We start from the raw sequence: 17,849 nt of genomic DNA, 5'->3' as shown, positions 1-17,849 counted from the left end.
ATATATATGTCTAGATTCATTAACATATATATAAATACAAACAATGCTAGAATGCCTTATAATATAAAACGGAGGAAGTACTAGAAAAGCTCACTGTTGACTTTAATTTCAGCAAAAGATAGTGCAGATGTGATATATATATATATATATATATATATATATATATATATATATATATATATATATATATATATATATATTGTACATATAACCTCTTATGTTACATGTACAAAATTGGATAACTACCCTTTCTATAGAACTTGCTCTAGTCATCCCCATGGTGACATGAAGCATATGGGTCCAGGGATTGCAGCGACTTTGTTGGTGCGCAGCATCCAGCCACTGGATCGGAGTTGCGAATGTAAAGCAGATGGTCGTTGGGTGTTACAGGCATCTTACACTTCATTAATGCGACAACCTTTAACTTCATTAATTCAAGTATGCTACAATCTTCAACCACACAGTTTGGAGCCATGGAAGAAGGTTCAGGGAGCTTAGATTTAGAGCACCCGCAATAGTAAAGTAAGGTGCTATCTATAAAACATGTACACCTCAACAATAGACTAGATTAATAGTAAACCACTTCAATGGTATGTCTACATGGGTATCTATAGCTCTCTAATCCATTGCCTCGTTTTTCTCTATAGACTATCTTCATGTTAGTAGATAGCTTTGCTCTCTCTCTTCATTTAATCTCTTCCAAGTAGGAAAATATGCTGACATGGATCTCTTGTAGAGAGCTTATAGATAACCATTGTGGGTGCCCTTATGTGAGACAGTGAGAGGCGACTTTAGAATTAGTGTAAAGGGTGCTGAGCTGTTCTTAAAGATATTCTCAATGTCAATTTCACTAGGGATTTTCCGGGATTTTGATAGAAACCAGATTAACTTCCCTATTGAAACGCAGTTTCAAGAGGGTTTCTGTGGTGGCCTTTCTGTAACAAAACTATACAATATGCTCAATTTTCAATTGGGCTTAGAACTTTGTAGGATCAAGCGTAACATTACTGATCTGATCCCTTAGAATTCATTTTCTTTCCCTCCCCAGTTCCCTCTTTAGTAAAGCCATGCAGTCCAAACCTCTTCAAAGGACCAACTATTTTAAGAGGCTCACAAGTTTTTTTTTCTTAAGACTTTTATATTTTATTTAAAAATTAAGATTAGAATACAAAGGAGAGAAATGAAATTCTCCAGTACATCAACTTTTTTAGCATTGAGTATGACAATTTCATCGAATACAGCAAGAGAAAAAACCGAGCTAGACAAACAATACATCAACTTGCTACACATCGACAGCAACTGATGCTAATTCCATCCTTCTTCTAGAAGGTATGAGCTGTAAAATGAGAGCAAAGCATCCTCAGTTTCACCATACAACATTGAAAGATGTTATGGATAGGGAACTATGGCGTTGTCGAGACTATTACATCAACGGTCTCTATTAGCATGCACTCGCTTATGGGTGCATATAATTAAACCATGCTCATACGGACACGTACAATTGCATAGCTCAACTAGTTCACTATTCTTTCTTGGGCAAGTTGTATAGTAGAAGGTACAATTGTCACATTTAATTTTATCCATATAAGCTAATCTATATTAACTATAGCACACTAGCCTTAATATTTTTATTTTATTTGTTTGTTCAATCGACTCTTTATTTTCTTTTATTTTTATTGGAGTTTTGTGTGGAGATTGTCCCTTCTACGAGGGGTGGCTTCTATTCTCTTCTCCACCTCAAGTATAAACTTATGTGGCACCTTTTAAAGCACTTGTTCTTATCAGTACCTTTCTTTTTCAAATCAACTTCTTATCCATACTCGAGCCGAGCAATGAGTATACTGCTTAGAAGCTAGAATGCGTGTGATTGTAAGGTATACTTTGGTTTATTTTGTATTCCGTCTGTTAAAAATAAATTAACCTGCGATAGAATGAGATATTATGTACGATGAATTATGATATATTTAGATTGTATTTTTTTCTGACAGAGGAAGTAGTGTGAAGAACTGTACTGGTTTTATGTTGTTGCCGTATTTGCACGTTAAATCAGGTGGTTGTACGTACCCGAGAACCAGCTTGCAACGTCAAAGACGCATGACGAATTGACGATGCCACATGCAACATCAGCTACACATTTCAGAGGTCAGAACATTAACTCCGATACGCTCACCTTGCACCTTGTACATGTACGCCATTGAATGGTGCAGCTGTATATCACCCTTCAATCTGAAGATTCTAACGCTTTCCATTGCTTCCATCCAGCGTGTCCTGCTTGCCATAGCACAGTTGTACGTTAAATTAGCAGCTGGACTGAGCTGTGCTGCAGCAGCTGCCGGGTGAAACTCTTGTTTTCGGAGGCAAAGAACTCGAGATTATGTTTATGTTTTCTGTCAACTGCTCGTCTTTTTCGTGGCAAGATATTGACAACTAGTTGTACCAGTGACCAAATATGGCCTAATCAATCGCACAGTCCACGATTTGACGACAGAAAACGGCGAGCGCTGTGGTTGGGTTCGCATGATTAATTGTTGCATTTAAAATGTGGGTCATGACCGCTATGGCGTCATCTAAACTCAAAATATCTTACGGTTGGTTTCTACAACAGTCAGCACAGGCGTGTCCAATGCATGCCGACTCTTTGAGTCCCCATTCGATTCGAGACGCAAGAATATAGTAACGAATTTCTGTGACGATTTCACGAGAAACAGTCTAAATCCAGGTAGTGTTGAAGGAGGTTTTCCGTTCCTATTCGAAACGGCTACCGCGCGCGCGACACACCCCGCAAGCCTGCACGACACGTGAACACGAAATCCACAAGTAGAGCAAACCGTCCAACCACCCGGCGAAAGGCCGGACCCAATCAATGAATCAATCCACCATCGCGCGCGTCCGACGCCTCCCGTGCCCCGCCCAACCCCCACCTGCACACACCACCGCCCAAACCATCGCGTGGCGTCGTGCGGTGTCGCGACTCGCGCGCTACGCAACGGCTCGCGCACAGCGCGGCGCCTGCGTAACACCCCCCCCCCCACCCCCCCCCCCCCAACCCCAATCTGCATCAAGGCCTCCTCTGACTCGCGCGAGTTGCGAGAGAGATGTCACGTAGGAGTAGTAATAAATAAACCCCCCGCGCCTTAATTCCCCCACCCCAACCGTCCCCGCCTCCTCTCCTACTCGGAGGCTCACGGAGTCCACCAATCCGATCTCCTCCCCTATAAATCCAGCGCCCCACCTTTCCCCACAAACAACGCAACCCAAAGATTCCCAGTATCCCACCACCGCATTGTGCATTTGTGAATTGTGAGTGTCGAATCCAAGAGTTGGAGTTCGTGTTCGATGGGGTCGCAGGCGATAGAGGCGCACAGGGAGGGGGCGGAGGTGTACCACGGGGCGGCGCTGTGCGCGGAGAAGGCGGTGGAGCTCCTCGCGGAGATCCACATGCCGCTGGGCCTGCTGCCGCTGGCGGAGATGGAGGAGGTCGGCTACAACCGCGCCACGGGGTTCGTGTGGCTGCGCCAGAAGAAGGCCATCACCCACACCTTCAAGCAGATCAGCAGGCAGGTCTCGTTCGCCGCCGAGGTCACCGCCTTCGTCGAGGACCGCCGGATGAAGCGCGTCACCGGGGCCAAGACCAAGGAGCTCCTCATCTGGGTCTCCCTCTCCGACATGTTCATCGACAAGGACGACGCCTCCAAGATCACCTTCAAGACCCCCACCGGCCTCGGGAGGACCTACCCCGTCGACGCCTTCGCCAAGGAGGACGATGGCAAGGGCAAGGTCCCCGCCGCCGCAGCAGCGGCCAACGGCAAGGAGACCGCCGTCAACGGCAAGGCCAAGTGAGGGTGACGCGGGTTTCTTGCGGGGTTTAAGGTTAACTACCCTCTTAATTGATATACTTAGTCTTCTAAATAAAATCACGGCTGCTGTATTACTACTACTACTCTGCTCCGGTTTTTCACCGAGAGCGTTATACTCGTGTGTCACCTATCCTATTTTTTTGTCTGTTTTATCAAGCGGGGATTAATCTTGTGAACCTTACAGTAGCATCACGAGAAGTAGATGACTACCTGAACGATGTTCATGATTTTAGACTTGAAAATCTTCTCTTGGCCGTAATTATAATTCCTACTCCATCTACAGTTGTATTCGCAGACAAGAGTAGCTGTCGTATTTAAACATGTTGCTGGTGAGAAATTTATGGCTAAATAGACGGATTGAACGGACTGTGACCCTTTTAGCCGCGAAGAGTTTGGCATAAATTTGTACTGTAGGGAACATGATTAATGATGTCCTGTGATCTTACTTAATTTGATGATTGTTCGTGTACCATGCTACCATGACCATCACCATGCATAGACCGTACTACTACTACTACTACTCCTATCTTACTAACTCCGTCCCAAAATAAGTGTAGACATAGATATGCATGCTCAGCGTTTTGACCATCCGTTTTATTTAAAAAATTTATAAAAAATATTAAAAAAATTAGTCACACATAAAGTATTATTCATGTTTTATCATCTAATAACAATAAAAATAATAATCATAATCTTTTTTCAAATAAGACGAACGGTCAAACGTTGGATATGAACAGTGCTGTCGTTGGATATGAATAGTGCTAAAACTGCACTTATTTTGGGACAGAAGGAGTACTTAATTTGTACGGAAAATCGAATCCCAGTAAATGAAGCAAGCCCCAACCACATTGAAGTGTATGATACTGCACGTGCTATTTTACCCAGTAAATGTTGCGGATGAAATTCCATATTACCCGTTTCATATTATAAGTTTGATTAGGTTTATAAAACAATTTAGCAACATCTAACATTAAATATATTATCATTGATAATATATTTGTTTTGCGTTGAAAATACTAATATATTTTTCTATAAACTTAATTAAACTTGACTATTAAAAAAAGTCAAACGACTTATAAAATGAAACTGACGAGTACATTTGAATGAAAGCAATAACTACAAATTTTTTTGACGGAAAAAAGATACTACTATGTTTTGGGGTCGAAACCACGATTAGGATGGCAGGGCTTCGTTGTAGAATTGATCCTTTCGGCAAGTTGGGTGACACGGTTGCGAGGAATTAATTCCTCGTAAGCACTATTTTTTTTCCTTCAAGAAACAATGAATTCAAGAAAATTAAATTTCACAACATTACACTTCGTTCAAACTAAAGATTGAAGGTGTGGTAAAAAGATATAATATTACCGTGAAATTTCTTACTACAAATTAACATGGAATATCATAAAAATTAAAGATTAAGTAGTAAATCTATCAAATTATAACGTTTATAGCTTTAACCGGAACAATATCACTAGAGATTTAAACTCTAAAATATGTAGTTTTATAATAATTTCAATATTAAATATATAGTTTTGCGATACTTAACTTTAAATATATAATTTTATAATAATTTTACGTTGAATCAATAGTTTTCTGAAATTTACTCATGCAAGAAAAATTTTGTCTCTATCTTTTACTTGAAGTAACTGCTCATTACTCAATCAGTCAAAGTTGAGCAACCAACTCAACAACAAAGTCGGATGAGGTGAAGGTCTCAGTTCAGACTTGACAATGGAGAAGAGCAAATATGAATCGGCATTTAGGGCTGATTTGGTTTGATGCACTACCAAACCATTGGTAGCACCACTACCAATGTTTTGGTAGAGTTGAACTATATAAATTGTATTAGCTATAGTAAATATTGGCATCAAAACATCTACAAAGTACTATTTAAATTGACTACTGGTTGGTAGGACAAGTTTTGACATCAGACCAAAACAACCCTCAGAGTTTCAGACACAAGAATATAAAACGAGGTGAATACAGCACACGCGCCGACGCGACTGTCACTAATTTTGGCAAGGAAAATCTCAGAAACCACCAAAACGACGCTTCTTGCGCCTGCTTCCCTCTTCCCCGTGCGTCTCCAACGTACGAACGAACATTGGCGACGTGGAGGCACCTGCGCCGAGCAAACGCAAAGCGCGGCCGTATTTATCCAACCCGATCGATCGATCGATCCCCAACCGCACGCACCCGAGCCCCACTGCAATCCCACCTCCCCAACTCCGCCGCACGCATCCCCGCACCCGCCACCATGGCTCGCCGGAGCGGCCTAATGCTACTACTCCTCGCCGCCGCCGCTGTCGCCTCCGCGGCCGTGCCGCCGTCGTGCGAGCGCATCGAGTGCCCGTCGTACGAGGTGGTGGACAGCGCCAACGGGTTCGAGATCCGGCGGTACAGCGACGCCATGTGGGCTTCCACCGCCCCCATCGAGGACATCTCCTTCGTCGCCGCCACCCGCACCGGCTTCCTCCAGTAAGTCGTCAGTACTCATCACACTCCCTCTTCTCGCCATGGAAAAGCTTCATCACAGGCTAGTAGTACCAGTGAAGCTTTCTTTTTTCTATTGGGCTTTACATGGGCCACAAAAATGTTTGGGCTTGAGATAACCCTGGGCTTTGATGGGCCAGGTTGTTCAACTACATCCAGGGGAAGAACGCGTACAACGAGACGATCGAGATGACGGCGCCGGTGCTGACGCAGGTGGCGCCGAGCGACGGGCCGTTCTGCGTCTCCTCCTTCGTGGTCAGCTTCTACGTGCCGGCGAAGAACCAGCCGGACCCGCCGCCGGCGGAGGGGCTGCACGTGCAGAGGTGGGCCGGGGCCAGGTACGCCGCTGTGCGCCGCTTCGGCGGCTTCGTGGCCGACTCCGACGTCGGCGAGCAGGCCGCGCTGCTCGACGCCAGCCTGCAGGGGACCAGGTGGGCCGCCGCCGTGTCCGACGGGCGCAGGGCCGACCCGACGTCGTCGTACACGGTGGCGCAGTACAACTCGCCGTTCGAGTTCAGCGGCAGGGTCAACGAGATATGGATGCTCTTCGACGCGAAGGATGCATCCGACATGTAACGCGATGAGCGCGCGGCAATTCCAAATCTTCAAATGTTCACCGGAGTAGTAGACTCGATCGCACAGCTAGTGTAATCTTCAAGCTCCTGGTCGGAAGAATAATGGCATCTTAAAGCCCTAAACTGCTCGAGTGAACTGTTTTTTTGCACTGTAAAGTATGTAGTTGAGTTGTGACTCGTGCGTATCGAGATTAACAACAATAAAAGTTCTGTTTAGTCAACTATTTTAACGCATGATTTAACGGGGAACATCAATATATATACCTTTTCAGCTCTGTTTCGAAGAAAGATTTTTCTTTTTCCTATTCTTGCAGAAAATAAACTAATTTTCTGTGACACTTCCAAGTGCATACCGGAGTATCTGATTAATTAAGCAGGAAATGCAGTTCATTAGTTGCTTCAGCCATGATTCAAAAATGCAAGTATGCAACCGATATTCGAGGCAGTAGCAGGTCAACCAGGTCGATAGTGTGGCCACATGGTAAATTTCCAATTACAAACGCGATCACATACAGTCGAGAGTCCACCCGTAGTTTCGGGAATGAAAAAGACCTTACACGATACACGCGTTGCCGATCGATAAAGCAGTGATGAATATTCAGAGTTTTTTGCCCTCTAATCGATTCTTTATCCTCATAGATGATTGTCAACTCAACTGAACCTGAACCAGTTTTACCTACAACCGAAAAGTCGTCGATCGGGCCGGGCAACTGACACTGACATGTGGCCCCACACAGCCACACTCAGTCTGTGTACTTCGTACCCTGCTCGATCCAGAGCGAGGTGAGATGAGCCACTGAGCCACAAGCCCAATCGCCCACATTGTCCTAACCGAAAGTCCGAAACCGCCACGCGAGTGCGACGCCGCGCGCCCGCGCGCCCACTGGGGAGAGACGGATCGATCAAGCTCGGTCAAAAACACAACCGCGACGTGCGGGGAAGCAGCCGCGGCCGCGGTGGACGTGGAGACGGCGAAATGGGGTGGGTGCGGATGCGGGTGCGGGTGCGGAGCCCGCCGGTGATGCAGTCGAAGCTGCTCTGCCTCTCCCTGCTCTACCTCCTCACCACGCTCCCGCTCGCGCTCTACGTCTCCTTCTCCGACCCGGCCTCCGCCGCCTCGCGCTGCCTCGTCTTCCTCCCCTTCCGTTCCTCCGCTCCTTCGTCGGCGGCGTCGGCGGCGCTGTTCGAGTACCCGCGCGAGTACGGCGAGCACAAGCACGCGATCCCCGCCACGCGCGCGCTCTGCTCCGACCCCGCCGTCTTCTCAGGTCGATCCCTCTCCGTCCGGGAAGGACGTAACGGATGTCTCTGCTTCTCTTTTCATGATCCATGGTCGCATGCAAACGCAACAAATGCGGACGATCCTGTTTCTCAGCTCTGTTTTTCTTGTTTTCGTTCAGTGTTTTCTGATCAGTTTTTTGAATTTCTGGAATTTGAATGCCATAAGAAATTCACAAGTGCTATATTTTACTCTTGGAACAGACTATAAGACGGTCTTAGAAGAGATCAACAAATTCTGCCGCAACCTCTCGGCGTCTCCTTATGCAAAACCAGCATTGCGGTACCAGAATGGGAGGAGGAACTCGTTCGCGGGAAATTTGTCCACCGTTGAGCGGAGATCCTTCTTCAACCACACTGATAGCGCAGTTGAAATTCCATGTGGGTTCTTCAAGGAATTCCCCGTCAGAGAATCTGGTGATTTCTTTGGCCAATTCGCATTTTTCATAGAGGAGAAAATTCTTGTGGCACGTGAGCATGACTATCATTGAGCTGAAAACTCATTATAATCCCTTGAGTTGCAAGCCAGATGTTTTTATGTGTTCTTTTGCGTATATGCAACTCAAGCCTTTTGTGGTGCAATAATCAAGAAACACTGCTACACACTTCGATGTTATCATCTTTGTGAAGACGTTGTTGGTTTTAGACAGATTGGCCATGGAGAAGTGCAATGGCGTGGTGGTGGCGTCGGCGATCTTCAACGACCACGACAAGATCCGGCAGCCCAAGGGGCTCGGCTCCGAGACGCTCCGGACGGTGTGCTTCTTCATGTTCATCGACGATGCCACCCACAGAGTCCTCGCGAGCCACAACATCCTAGCCGGCGAGCGCGGCGAGGCCGGCACGATCGGTGCGTGGCGCGTGGCGAGGCTTGTCGCCGGCGCCGGCGGCGACCACCGGCTCCCCTACGAGAACCCGGCCATGAATTGCGTGATCGTGAAGTACCTCCTGCACAGGCTGTTCCCGAACGCGAGGTTCAGCGTCTGGGTGGACGCCAAGATGCAGCTCACCGTCGACCCGCTGCTGCTGGTGCACTCGTTCGTCGCCGGGAAGGGTGCGGACATGGCGGTCTCCAAGCACCCGTTCAACCTCCACACCATGGAGGAGGCGATCGCGACGGCGCGGTGGCGCAAGTGGGGCGACGTGGATTCCATCAGGGAGCAGATGGAGACGTACTGCCGGAACGGCCTGCAGCCATGGTCCCCTATCAAGCTTCCATATCCGTCAGGTATTGCAATATAGCACAGAAAGAATTTGCTTTCTCGCCTTCAGTTTTTGGTTTCTTGCTTGATCAAACAAACAAACAGCTATCGTACGAAGCTACTGAAACTGACATCTGAACAATGCCAATAACATGAACAAAATGCGATTAGCCAGCATGTCAACATTGCTGACACATGATATGATAGTGTGTCACAACTCACGAACAATGTAACGCCATCCAAGCAAAGATCAGGGATACGGGATCACGAGATTTTGTTGTGCTGCAGATGTGCCGGACACGGCGATCATCATCAGGAGGCACGGCCTCGCCAGTGATCTCTTCTCCTGCCTCCTTTTCAACGAGCTGGAGGCGTTCAACCCGCGCGACCAGCTCGCCTTCGCCTATGTCCGGGACCAGATGAGCCCCAAGGTGATCATGAACATGTTCGACGTCGAGGTGTTCGAGCAAATCGCCGTCGAGTACCGGCACAACCTAAAGCGTGGCAATGGCGGGGCAGGAGGGAAGCAGGGCATCACCAGGATGGCATCCTCGGGAGACATCGCAGGGAGCAGCTGCGAGAGATACCTTCTGAAGATGTGGGGGGAGACTACTGAATAAAGTCTTTGGAAATTTTGTCAGTTCGTTGTTTCATTTTTTTTTTCTTCTGAAGATTGCATTGGTGTAAATATACAAAAGGGATAAACACAACTAGAAATGTTGGTAAATAATTGTAGGTTGTAAAATAGGTATGCATAATGAGAATCGAGAACATTTACGTCACAAAGATTGGGGCAAACTTCACAAGCAACTAAGTGGGTAAGACAGATTCATCACAAGAGTTGTCAGCACTCAACAGAAAGATTTGTCTGAAAGCAAGCATAATACTGGTCAGTCAGGTGCTGGAATCAGTTGACCCCTTGGCATGCTCATACTTGGTCTTGAATTCCTTCCACGCGTCCATGGCATTCTTTGACATCTTCTCAATGTCGTCACTATTGGCTGTTTCAGGAGAAAGCATGGTCTCCACTGCCATCATCATGTTGATGACAGCCTGAAGAAAAGCATCATTAGGCACAAGCTTTGCAGATAACCAAAACAAAACTTGACTAATAAGTTGGTTAGATCATTACCAAGTGCAGGTAAGGCCTCGAGTCACGTTGGTATCGGCCAGTCAATTGCTGACAAACTTCTTTTGCCCTCTGCCATTCTCTCTACAGGATTAAACATAGTATCACTACTAACTAGGTGATTCAGATCACTTACAGAGCTTGGAAGTTAGAGTTGAGACAAGAAAGTTTTAAGAGTGAATCCGGATTACTTTGCTTAAACTGAGTTAATACTGGATCATAGAAATGTACCTGGTTGATCAGTACGTCAGTGAGCAGCAAGCCCAGGTCAAGCTTCCTCTCGGAATCGCGCGACGCCGACCACTCCTTCTGCAGCAAGCTCGTCAGCTTTCCCCTGTCGCCGATTTGCTGCGCATGACAAGAGACACGCAGTTGGTAGAAGCACATTTTCTTGATCTAGCTAAGATTGAGATGAGAAATGAAGAATCAAGAAATGGATCGGGATGATGGATCAGGAAGACCTCCTTGGTGACTTGCTCAAAGACGAGGTCCATCAGTGTGGCGCGGTCCCTGGGCGCGTCCTCGCGCCGGAACAGCGAGTCGGAGAGCGCGTCCACGCTCGTCCTCATGGTGGCCGCGGCGGCGGCGCTCCGTTCCGCGGTGGCGCGTGACGCGCTGTCCGTGACGACGTTGAGGGAGCACACCGCGGCGGGTTGCATGAGGACCGGGCCGGCGCTCCCGCCGCGCGCCCTCCACGACGCGCCACCCAGAGCCAGCGCCAGCGCCACGCCGGCGCCCACCTTCAGCGCGGTCGTGGGAAACGCCGACGGCCCCCCATTCGCGGGCGCCTGGTGTTCCGGGTCCGGCTGCGTCGCCGCCGCCTGTGCACGCGCGGTGAGAGGCCTCCACTGGCACCGCGGCGCCAGTCGAACACGAGCGACGCGGCGACGCGGGGCGACCGGAGCTGGAGCACCACGTGTTCCGGGCGTAGCCGTGCAATCCAATGCGCGGATCAACGAGGATGCCATTGCCATCCGCTGGTCTGATCGGTCAGCTTGGTGTCTGGTGAAGCCAGGTTGCAATCATTCTCATATCTCAATTTTGCTTTTTATTGGGAGCTTCAGAGCTTGTGCTACCATGCTTCTGCATGCATGGTGCTTGACGTCTTTTGCTATCGCAAGCAAGGCATCCGGTTCCTAACGCGCTCTTCTTTTTTACTCAAGTTGATTAGCAATTTAACATAGGCTCTAAGCTTGGTTACACTCATGGGCTCATGGTGATATAGCCAAATAAGAATGTGTATTAGAACATATGAGTTGCTCCCTCTACAAGCAAAGCGTTATTCCGGTTGTACTACCGTCTACTACTAGTAGAGTGCTAGACTGCTAGTATCTATTCACTGCTGGAATCATGCCACATTTTGTAGTGCTAGACTGCTAGTATCTATGATACCTCCTCATGTCAAAGGAAAAGGAATACTCTTCCTCATTCAAATCGATTATTCCAGTCTCACATCAATTCGTTTGAGCTCGATCCTTCAGGAAGGCCGTGTTTAGTTGCAAATTTTTTCTTCAATTTTTTAATTTTTCCATCACATCAAAACTTTCCTACACACACAAACTTCTAACTTTTCCGTCACATCGTTCCAATTTCAATCAAACTTTCATTTTTGGTGTGAAAAACACAGCCGAAGTCATGATAGGAATTAGGCAAGCACTGAATTATATTGAAGATGGAGAAAGAGGTACCAAAAAATTTATTGCGAATTTCCGTAGCTTCTAGTACCCAAGATACCGAGAGGTATCATATTTTACACTAGAAAATATGATATCTCCCAAACTGTAAAATCACTCCTTTTAGATTAGATCGCCCCTATTTTAAACCTTCTTTTTTTTAAAAAAAAAATAAAGCATGTGACTAAGTAAGGTTGATCAAAGTTGAACATTAATTCCTACGGAACCCCATTTGTCTTTACTAATGTAAAAGATACACATGGAAACTAGGTTAGGACAAGATCAGTTGGATCAGGTGGTGCACTGGTGCTACATATATAGATTGACTGAGATGATTTTATAAGGGGACTGCTATATAACGGAATCCTGTTTTCAAACGGGATGATCCCGAGTAGGTATCAGGTGTGATACCTATCAGGTATCAGACGATTCTACACAACAGGATGATCCCGAGTAGGTATCAGGTGTGATACATATCAGGTATCAGACGATTCTACACACGTTTCAGGTGATAACTACAAGTATCATGTGATACTTATCAGGTATCATACGATTTTCTACCACGTATCGCGTGATACTCGCAAGGTATCATATGATTTCAACCACGTATCGCGTGATACTCACGAGGTATCATGCGATACCTGCCGTGTATCAGACGATTTCTACCACGTATCACGTGATACTCGCAAGGTATCAGACGATTTCTACCATGTATCACGTGATACTTGCGAGGTATCGGATGATACCTACCAGGTATCAGGTGATTCTTACTAGATATAGCTGGGCATCTCGTTGTGGGAGGAGCACCCCGACACGCGCGGTCGCCCCCTGTAGCCATCCCTTGTAGACGAGGACGGCGACGGCGGCGGCAGAGGACGGGCGTGGCGACGGCGGCGGTAACGGAGGACAGGCGCGGCGGTGGTGGGGGATGTGCGCGGCGGCGGTGACGGGGGACAGCGACGGCGGCGGTGGGGGATGGGCGCGGCGGCGGCGGCGGCGGTGGCGGCAAGGGACGGCGACGGCGGCGAGTGAGTGTATGGATAAGAATCGCGTTGTGGAGAGGAGCTATCCTGTTGGGGGACGGTATCCCGTCCCCTAGCATTCCCATTTTATAAAGTAGCCGTTGTGGAGAGGAGCTATCTTGTTCGTCACTCTCACAAGAGAATTGACGGGGGATTTGAAGGAAAATATTTTCACATCTATTGAGGTTTGTAATTAATTATTTTCAATCCCGAACAAACCTTAAGCCACTCGGCAGACGGAATCGAATTCTCCGATATATCATGCACGCCTCAACCTATCGGCCCTATCGGCCCTACCCTCTCACTTAGACCGCGCTCGGCCTCAGCCCGCCGTATCAGCTCAAAGCTTCAAATACCACTCCGAGGTGACGCAATGTCAGCTGTGAGCCGCTTTTTTTGTCCCGTCCTTGTGTTCAATGTTTCCCGAAATTTACGTAGTTTTTCGAAATTTCGGATCTATCGGTCCTCTCGAAATTTTCAGTGGTACTAGCGGATTAGCTCGAGGAAGCGCAAGTGCGCAACTAATGGCGGCGGAGCGTCACGGGTGAGACGGCCCGACGCCGGAGAACTACTGTGTGGCGTCGGGCTTCTCCGCGGCGCGCGGAAGATGCGCGTGGAGCTCGACGAACAAAGCGAAACAATCCATACGCGATTGCCAATCTGCCATACACTCCTTATGCTAATCGGATCGAGTTTGCATTGGCGGACGGCGGGGTAGTATTATGATGGACTAGTCCGAGTTAAATTTCTTCCTCGAAATGGAAGCGAAGTAAGATCGACTTCGAATCGGAGAACGCACGCATGCCATCTACATAATTAGCGGCTGCGCCAGCGTGCGTACACACCCCTGTCAGATCAGAAGAGATTGTGTGATTTGTGAGCGCGCCTACGCGCTTTGCGTCAGTTCACCTAGGCATGGAAACTTCTTCGTCTGATTTCTCTTCTACAACGGAGGTGGCGGCGACCCCGTCGAGCGCGATGAGGATCATCCTCCGCATTAGGCTCTCGCCGGCGTGGACGCCCGAAGAGGACGCGTGCCTGGAGCGCCTCGCCAGGGGGTACGGCTTCCGCCACTGGCGCCGCGTCGCCGAGGAGATGCAGCCGAGGGAGCGGCGCCGCTCGCCCAAGCAGTGCCGCGACAGGTGGCGGGACCACCTCGCCCGCGACGTCTACCACCGCCCCTTCACCGCCGACGACGACGCCGAGCTCGCCCACCTCCGCCTCCGCGGCGGCGGCGGCGACCGGTGGAAGGACATCAGCAGGGCCGCCCACTGCCGCACCTCGCGCGCCATGAGGCGCCGGTGGAGGGAGCTCCGCAAGAGCGACGCGTTCCTCAGGGCGCTGTACTGGCATCCCGACCAGCCGGTGCCACCGCTACTTGACGACGCGTTGTCGTGCAGCGACGTCCTCGACTCCAGCGTGGCCTCCTACCGTGGTGGCTGCGACGCCGTGGCCGGCGGCGGCACGATCGTTGCACCAGGGTTCGCCTGCTTCGCCGCATAGGCGCATAACTGATGCGGCCTCTGAACTCTGAACTCTGAAGAAGTTGGTGACAAGTACTTCCAACTTGTAGAGTTGTAGTCCTTTTTTTGTTGTATTTGATGATAGATCAGTATATTGTACGATAAAAATATGGATTAAGTATTTTATTTTTCGAGCTTAATCTAATCTTGTTGGCATTCTCTTTGAAGGCGTAATGCTTGAACATGCTATTTAAGAGCGATTTATAGTCTTTGAATCTCCCAATAACCTGACAGTAAGGGCACCCACAATGGTTATCTATAGGCTCTCTCTATAAGAGATCCATGTCAGTATATTTTCCTACATGGAAGAGATTAAATAAAGAGAGAGAACAAAACTATCTACTAACCCGGAGATAGTCTATAGAGAAAAACGAGGCAATGAATTAGAGAGCTATAGATACCCATATAGACATACTATTGAGGTGGTTTACTATTAATCTAGTCTATTGCTGAGATGTACATATTTTATAGAAAACACCTTGCTTTACCATTGCGGGTGCTTGCAGTCCCAGCGCTACACTAGTAGTACTTTCTATATTCTTTATTTTTTTTAACGACTCGCACAAGACGGTGCGAAGTTCTATTGATAGAGCAGGAAAAAATTACAAGATTACAACTCTGGAGAGTCGTAACCAGAAAAAGGAAAAAATATACCACCACCCACACGCCGACATCGCCAACCCACACGTCTAGGAGAAGGCTAGCACCGGATCAGCCGCCGCTAGGCGTGACCGACCGCCACTAGGCCAATAAAGTGTAGCGCCCGTTCCGTCGTGGCGCCTAGCGGGAAAACTATCTCTTAAAAACCTTAATTGCGAAAATTGTTTCCTCGCTCGTAGTCAGTCTCCGTGCCATTCCGGATCTCAAATCCCCAATCTATCGTCAAGTTCAATCCCGAATCTCGATCCGTCCCAAATCAAATCCCTCCGCAAAAGTCTATTTTGCCTCCCTCAGGTTCGATGGGCCGAATTCCTCTCGGCCCATCTCTCCCTCCCTCCCCATCTCTCTCTCTCCCTCTCTCTCTCTCCCCGCTCTGCCCGTGAGCCACGCCGAGCCCTCCCTCTCCGCTCTCGCTGTCATTCCCGCCGACGCCGCCCAAATCGCCGCGCCGCCCGCGCGCGCGCACGCCGTGGTGGCCGACCGCCTGGTCGCTGCCGCCGTTAGCCTCTGCCGCGCCTGTCCGCGCCTGCCGCCCGTGTCGCCGCTCCGTTCCAAACCGCCCCCGCCGTCATCGCCGTCGTCATCGACTCGGCCCCGCCTCTCCTCGCGCGTGCTTCCAAGGGACGGAGGCAGAGCTCCCCCCCTCTGCTGCATCGCCCTCTCTCCCTCCTCCTTTTCCCCAAAGTGGCAAGGGGGCAAGCACCCTTTCTTTCCCCCTTTTTCCCTTTAGCCTCCCGCCGGCGTCATCCTCTCCCCCCCTGTCGCCGTTTGGGCCGCGACCGCCGAGCGCTGGCTCGCTCCCTTGACCGCCCAAGGTCAGTTTCCAAACCGACATTGCTGCCCTATAAACCCAGGCACCCTCCCTTCCTTTTTCCCCTCCCAATCTTCCCCGTTTTTCGCCCGCGCCATTGCCGTCCCTCTCGCCGACCGCCGCCGTCGCGTGTGCCGGAGGAGCCGGTGCGCGCTAGGACGCGGAAGGGGACTCCGGGCGCTCGTCTTCTTCCTCTTCCCCGGCCCGAGGCCGGAGAGATCACTCCCGTGCCGTCGGCCTCTCGTCACTACGCCCCATCACCCCCGCACGGTAGTGCCTCCCTCCGTTCTCCCTTCTCGTTCCATCTCCTCCCCTTAAACTCGGGTAGTAGCTCGAGTAGCCTCCCCGTAGCAAGCTGGCGCCGCCCCGACCGTTGCTGCCGCTCGCTGTGTGCTCGCCGCCGTCGCCGCCCGTGCTCCGTAGCGCCCGCTCGTCGCTGGCCTCGCTCGGCGTAGCTCCGCCCAATCCGACGCTAGCAACGGATTCCCGGAGTCGCGTAGATGCTCTAGCACGCCCGAATCGGTCTCCCATCGCGCCGTTGCCGTTTCCCCCTTCCCTCGCCGCCGGTTGCCGCCGCCGCAATCCGCCACCGTCGAGCATCCCCCGGCGAATCCGAGCCGTTGGCTCGTCTCCCCTCGTCCTGTGCAACCTCCCGGTGTGCTCGCTTTCGCCTGTATCGCCGTGGTTCGCTCCGCCGCTCGCCACCGCCGTCCGCCGTCCGTTCCAGCCGACGTCGTCATCTACCTCCCACCGGCCCGCGTGGCAGCCACGTAGGCGCCACGTCCGCGCCACCTCGGCCGCGACCGGGTCAAGCTGACCCCGGTCCGCGGCTTCCCTCCGCCCCACTCGCGCACGCGGTCCACCACGAGCCGTGAGGCTGTGCGTGGGCCCGCCGCACCGCGTCCTCCGCGAACCGCGCGCACGCGCCGCGCCTCCCCTCCCCAAACCCTAGCACGCCCTGCGTGCACCTCGCTCACGGTGAGCCGAGCCGCTGACAAGCGGGTCCTACCCGAGACCATGCGGGATGGACCCGGCCCACCGGCTCTCTCTCCTCCCCACCCGCGCGCATGTTTTAGGCCGCCTTCTCGGGCCGGCCGGCCCGTTAAGTTCGGCCGAGCCGCCCCTTTCTCTCGGGCCGCGCCCTAGCCGCCCGAGGAAAGTCTAATTTCCCTCCCTCCTTCTTTTCTTTCTTTTCTTTTTCAAAAAGGATTTAAATAAATCCTTTTCCTTTAGATCAAAAATCCAATAATCTTAGAAATTCAATATCTTTCCAACCGTAAGTCCGTTTGACTCCGTTCAACTTCCAAAACTCCTCAAATCTCGAGATCTATCTAATGGCACGCCTAGAGGTCAATAATAGGACTTTATTTTCGCCGTTTGTTGAGTTTTCCTGTTTTGCGTGTAGTTTCGGAGCCCGAAGACCCGCAGTGCGAGGAATTCGAGGATCAAGCTCAAGATCTCGAGCAAGGCAAGCCACCTTTGAACATATTGAGCCTATATTTGAACTTAATTATATTGCTTGCAAAATATTATGCATTGATAGGATTGCACTTAATCTGTTTGCACCGTTTGCTAGGCAGACCGGTGGGCCTACCTAACTTGTTGCATCTGATCCTTCCATTGTTA

The 17,849-nt window shown here is 49.9% G+C and overlaps 5 protein-coding genes across 5 annotated transcripts; 4 read left to right on the top strand and 1 right to left on the bottom strand.

Annotated features, from left to right (window-relative positions):
- Positions 1-3,246: 3,246 nt before the first annotated feature.
- On the top strand, positions 3,247-4,307 carry LOC4325559 (uncharacterized). The gene has a single exon (XM_015758633.3). The coding sequence runs from the start codon at positions 3,337-3,339 to the stop codon at positions 3,838-3,840; it is 504 nt and encodes a 167-aa protein (XP_015614119.1). The 5' UTR covers positions 3,247-3,336; the 3' UTR covers positions 3,841-4,307.
- A 1,734-nt stretch (positions 4,308-6,041) lies between these two features.
- LOC4325558 (uncharacterized) lies at positions 6,042-7,200 on the top strand. The gene is made up of 2 exons (XM_015758625.3): positions 6,042-6,335; positions 6,491-7,200. Exons 1-2 carry the CDS (start codon positions 6,115-6,117, stop codon positions 6,924-6,926), a joined length of 657 nt encoding a protein of 218 aa, XP_015614111.1. The 5' UTR covers positions 6,042-6,114; the 3' UTR covers positions 6,927-7,200.
- Positions 7,201-7,728: 528 nt separating this feature from the next.
- On the top strand, positions 7,729-10,025 carry LOC4325557 (alkaline ceramidase TOD1). Its single transcript, XM_015780109.3, has 4 exons — positions 7,729-8,193; positions 8,408-8,620; positions 8,850-9,431; positions 9,694-10,025. The coding sequence occupies exons 1-4, from the start codon at positions 7,902-7,904 to the stop codon at positions 10,023-10,025; spliced, it is 1,419 nt and encodes a 472-aa protein (XP_015635595.1). The 5' UTR covers positions 7,729-7,901.
- An 81-nt stretch (positions 10,026-10,106) lies between these two features.
- Positions 10,107-11,616, bottom strand: LOC4325539 (uncharacterized). The gene is made up of 4 exons (XM_015780121.3): positions 10,996-11,616; positions 10,766-10,882; positions 10,538-10,618; positions 10,107-10,458 (listed from the first exon to the last, which is right to left on the bottom strand). Exons 1-4 carry the CDS (start codon positions 11,506-11,508, stop codon positions 10,300-10,302), a joined length of 870 nt encoding a protein of 289 aa, XP_015635607.1. The 5' UTR covers positions 11,509-11,616; the 3' UTR covers positions 10,107-10,299.
- A 2,528-nt stretch (positions 11,617-14,144) lies between these two features.
- LOC107275864 (transcription factor MYB44) lies at positions 14,145-14,732 on the top strand. The gene has a single exon (XM_066306718.1). It carries the CDS (start codon positions 14,145-14,147, stop codon positions 14,730-14,732), a length of 588 nt encoding a protein of 195 aa, XP_066162815.1.
- The last annotated feature ends 3,117 nt before the right edge of the window (positions 14,733-17,849 follow it).

The sequence above is a fragment of the Oryza sativa genome, chromosome 1, assembly GCF_034140825.1.
Source record: "Oryza sativa Japonica Group chromosome 1, ASM3414082v1".
Classification (NCBI taxonomy): domain Eukaryota; kingdom Viridiplantae; phylum Streptophyta; class Magnoliopsida; order Poales; family Poaceae; genus Oryza; species Oryza sativa.
Note: the sequence above shows the minus strand (reverse complement) of the source record. Positions and strands in the feature narration are given on the sequence as shown.

What these genes read in the sequence shown, in the direction of transcription:
- LOC4325539 (XM_015780121.3), bottom strand. Translation starts at nt 11,508, where the DNA reads ATGGCAATGGCATCCTCGTTGATCCGCGCATTGGATTGCACGGCTACG. An exon ending in TTGAGCAAGTCACCAAGGAG is followed by an intron (nt 10,883 to 10,995) that starts GTCTTCCTGATC and finishes TGTCATGCGCAG; the next exon opens with CAAATCGGCGACAGGGGAAA. An exon ending in CGAGGCCTTACCTGCACTTG is followed by an intron (nt 10,459 to 10,537) that starts GTAATGATCTAA and finishes GCTTTTCTTCAG; the next exon opens with GCTGTCATCAACATGATGAT.
- LOC4325558 (XM_015758625.3), top strand. Translation starts at nt 6,115, where the DNA reads ATGGCTCGCCGGAGCGGCCTAATGCTACTACTCCTCGCCGCCGCCGCT. An exon ending in ACCCGCACCGGCTTCCTCCA is followed by an intron (nt 6,336 to 6,490) that starts GTAAGTCGTCAG and finishes TTGATGGGCCAG; the next exon opens with GTTGTTCAACTACATCCAGG.
- LOC107275864 (XM_066306718.1), top strand. Translation starts at nt 14,145, where the DNA reads ATGGAAACTTCTTCGTCTGATTTCTCTTCTACAACGGAGGTGGCGGCG.
- LOC4325559 (XM_015758633.3), top strand. Translation starts at nt 3,337, where the DNA reads ATGGGGTCGCAGGCGATAGAGGCGCACAGGGAGGGGGCGGAGGTGTAC.
- LOC4325557 (XM_015780109.3), top strand. Translation starts at nt 7,902, where the DNA reads ATGGGGTGGGTGCGGATGCGGGTGCGGGTGCGGAGCCCGCCGGTGATG. An exon ending in ATTCCCCGTCAGAGAATCTG is followed by an intron (nt 8,621 to 8,849) that starts GTGATTTCTTTG and finishes TGTTGGTTTTAG; the next exon opens with ACAGATTGGCCATGGAGAAG. An exon ending in CAAGCTTCCATATCCGTCAG is followed by an intron (nt 9,432 to 9,693) that starts GTATTGCAATAT and finishes GTTGTGCTGCAG; the next exon opens with ATGTGCCGGACACGGCGATC.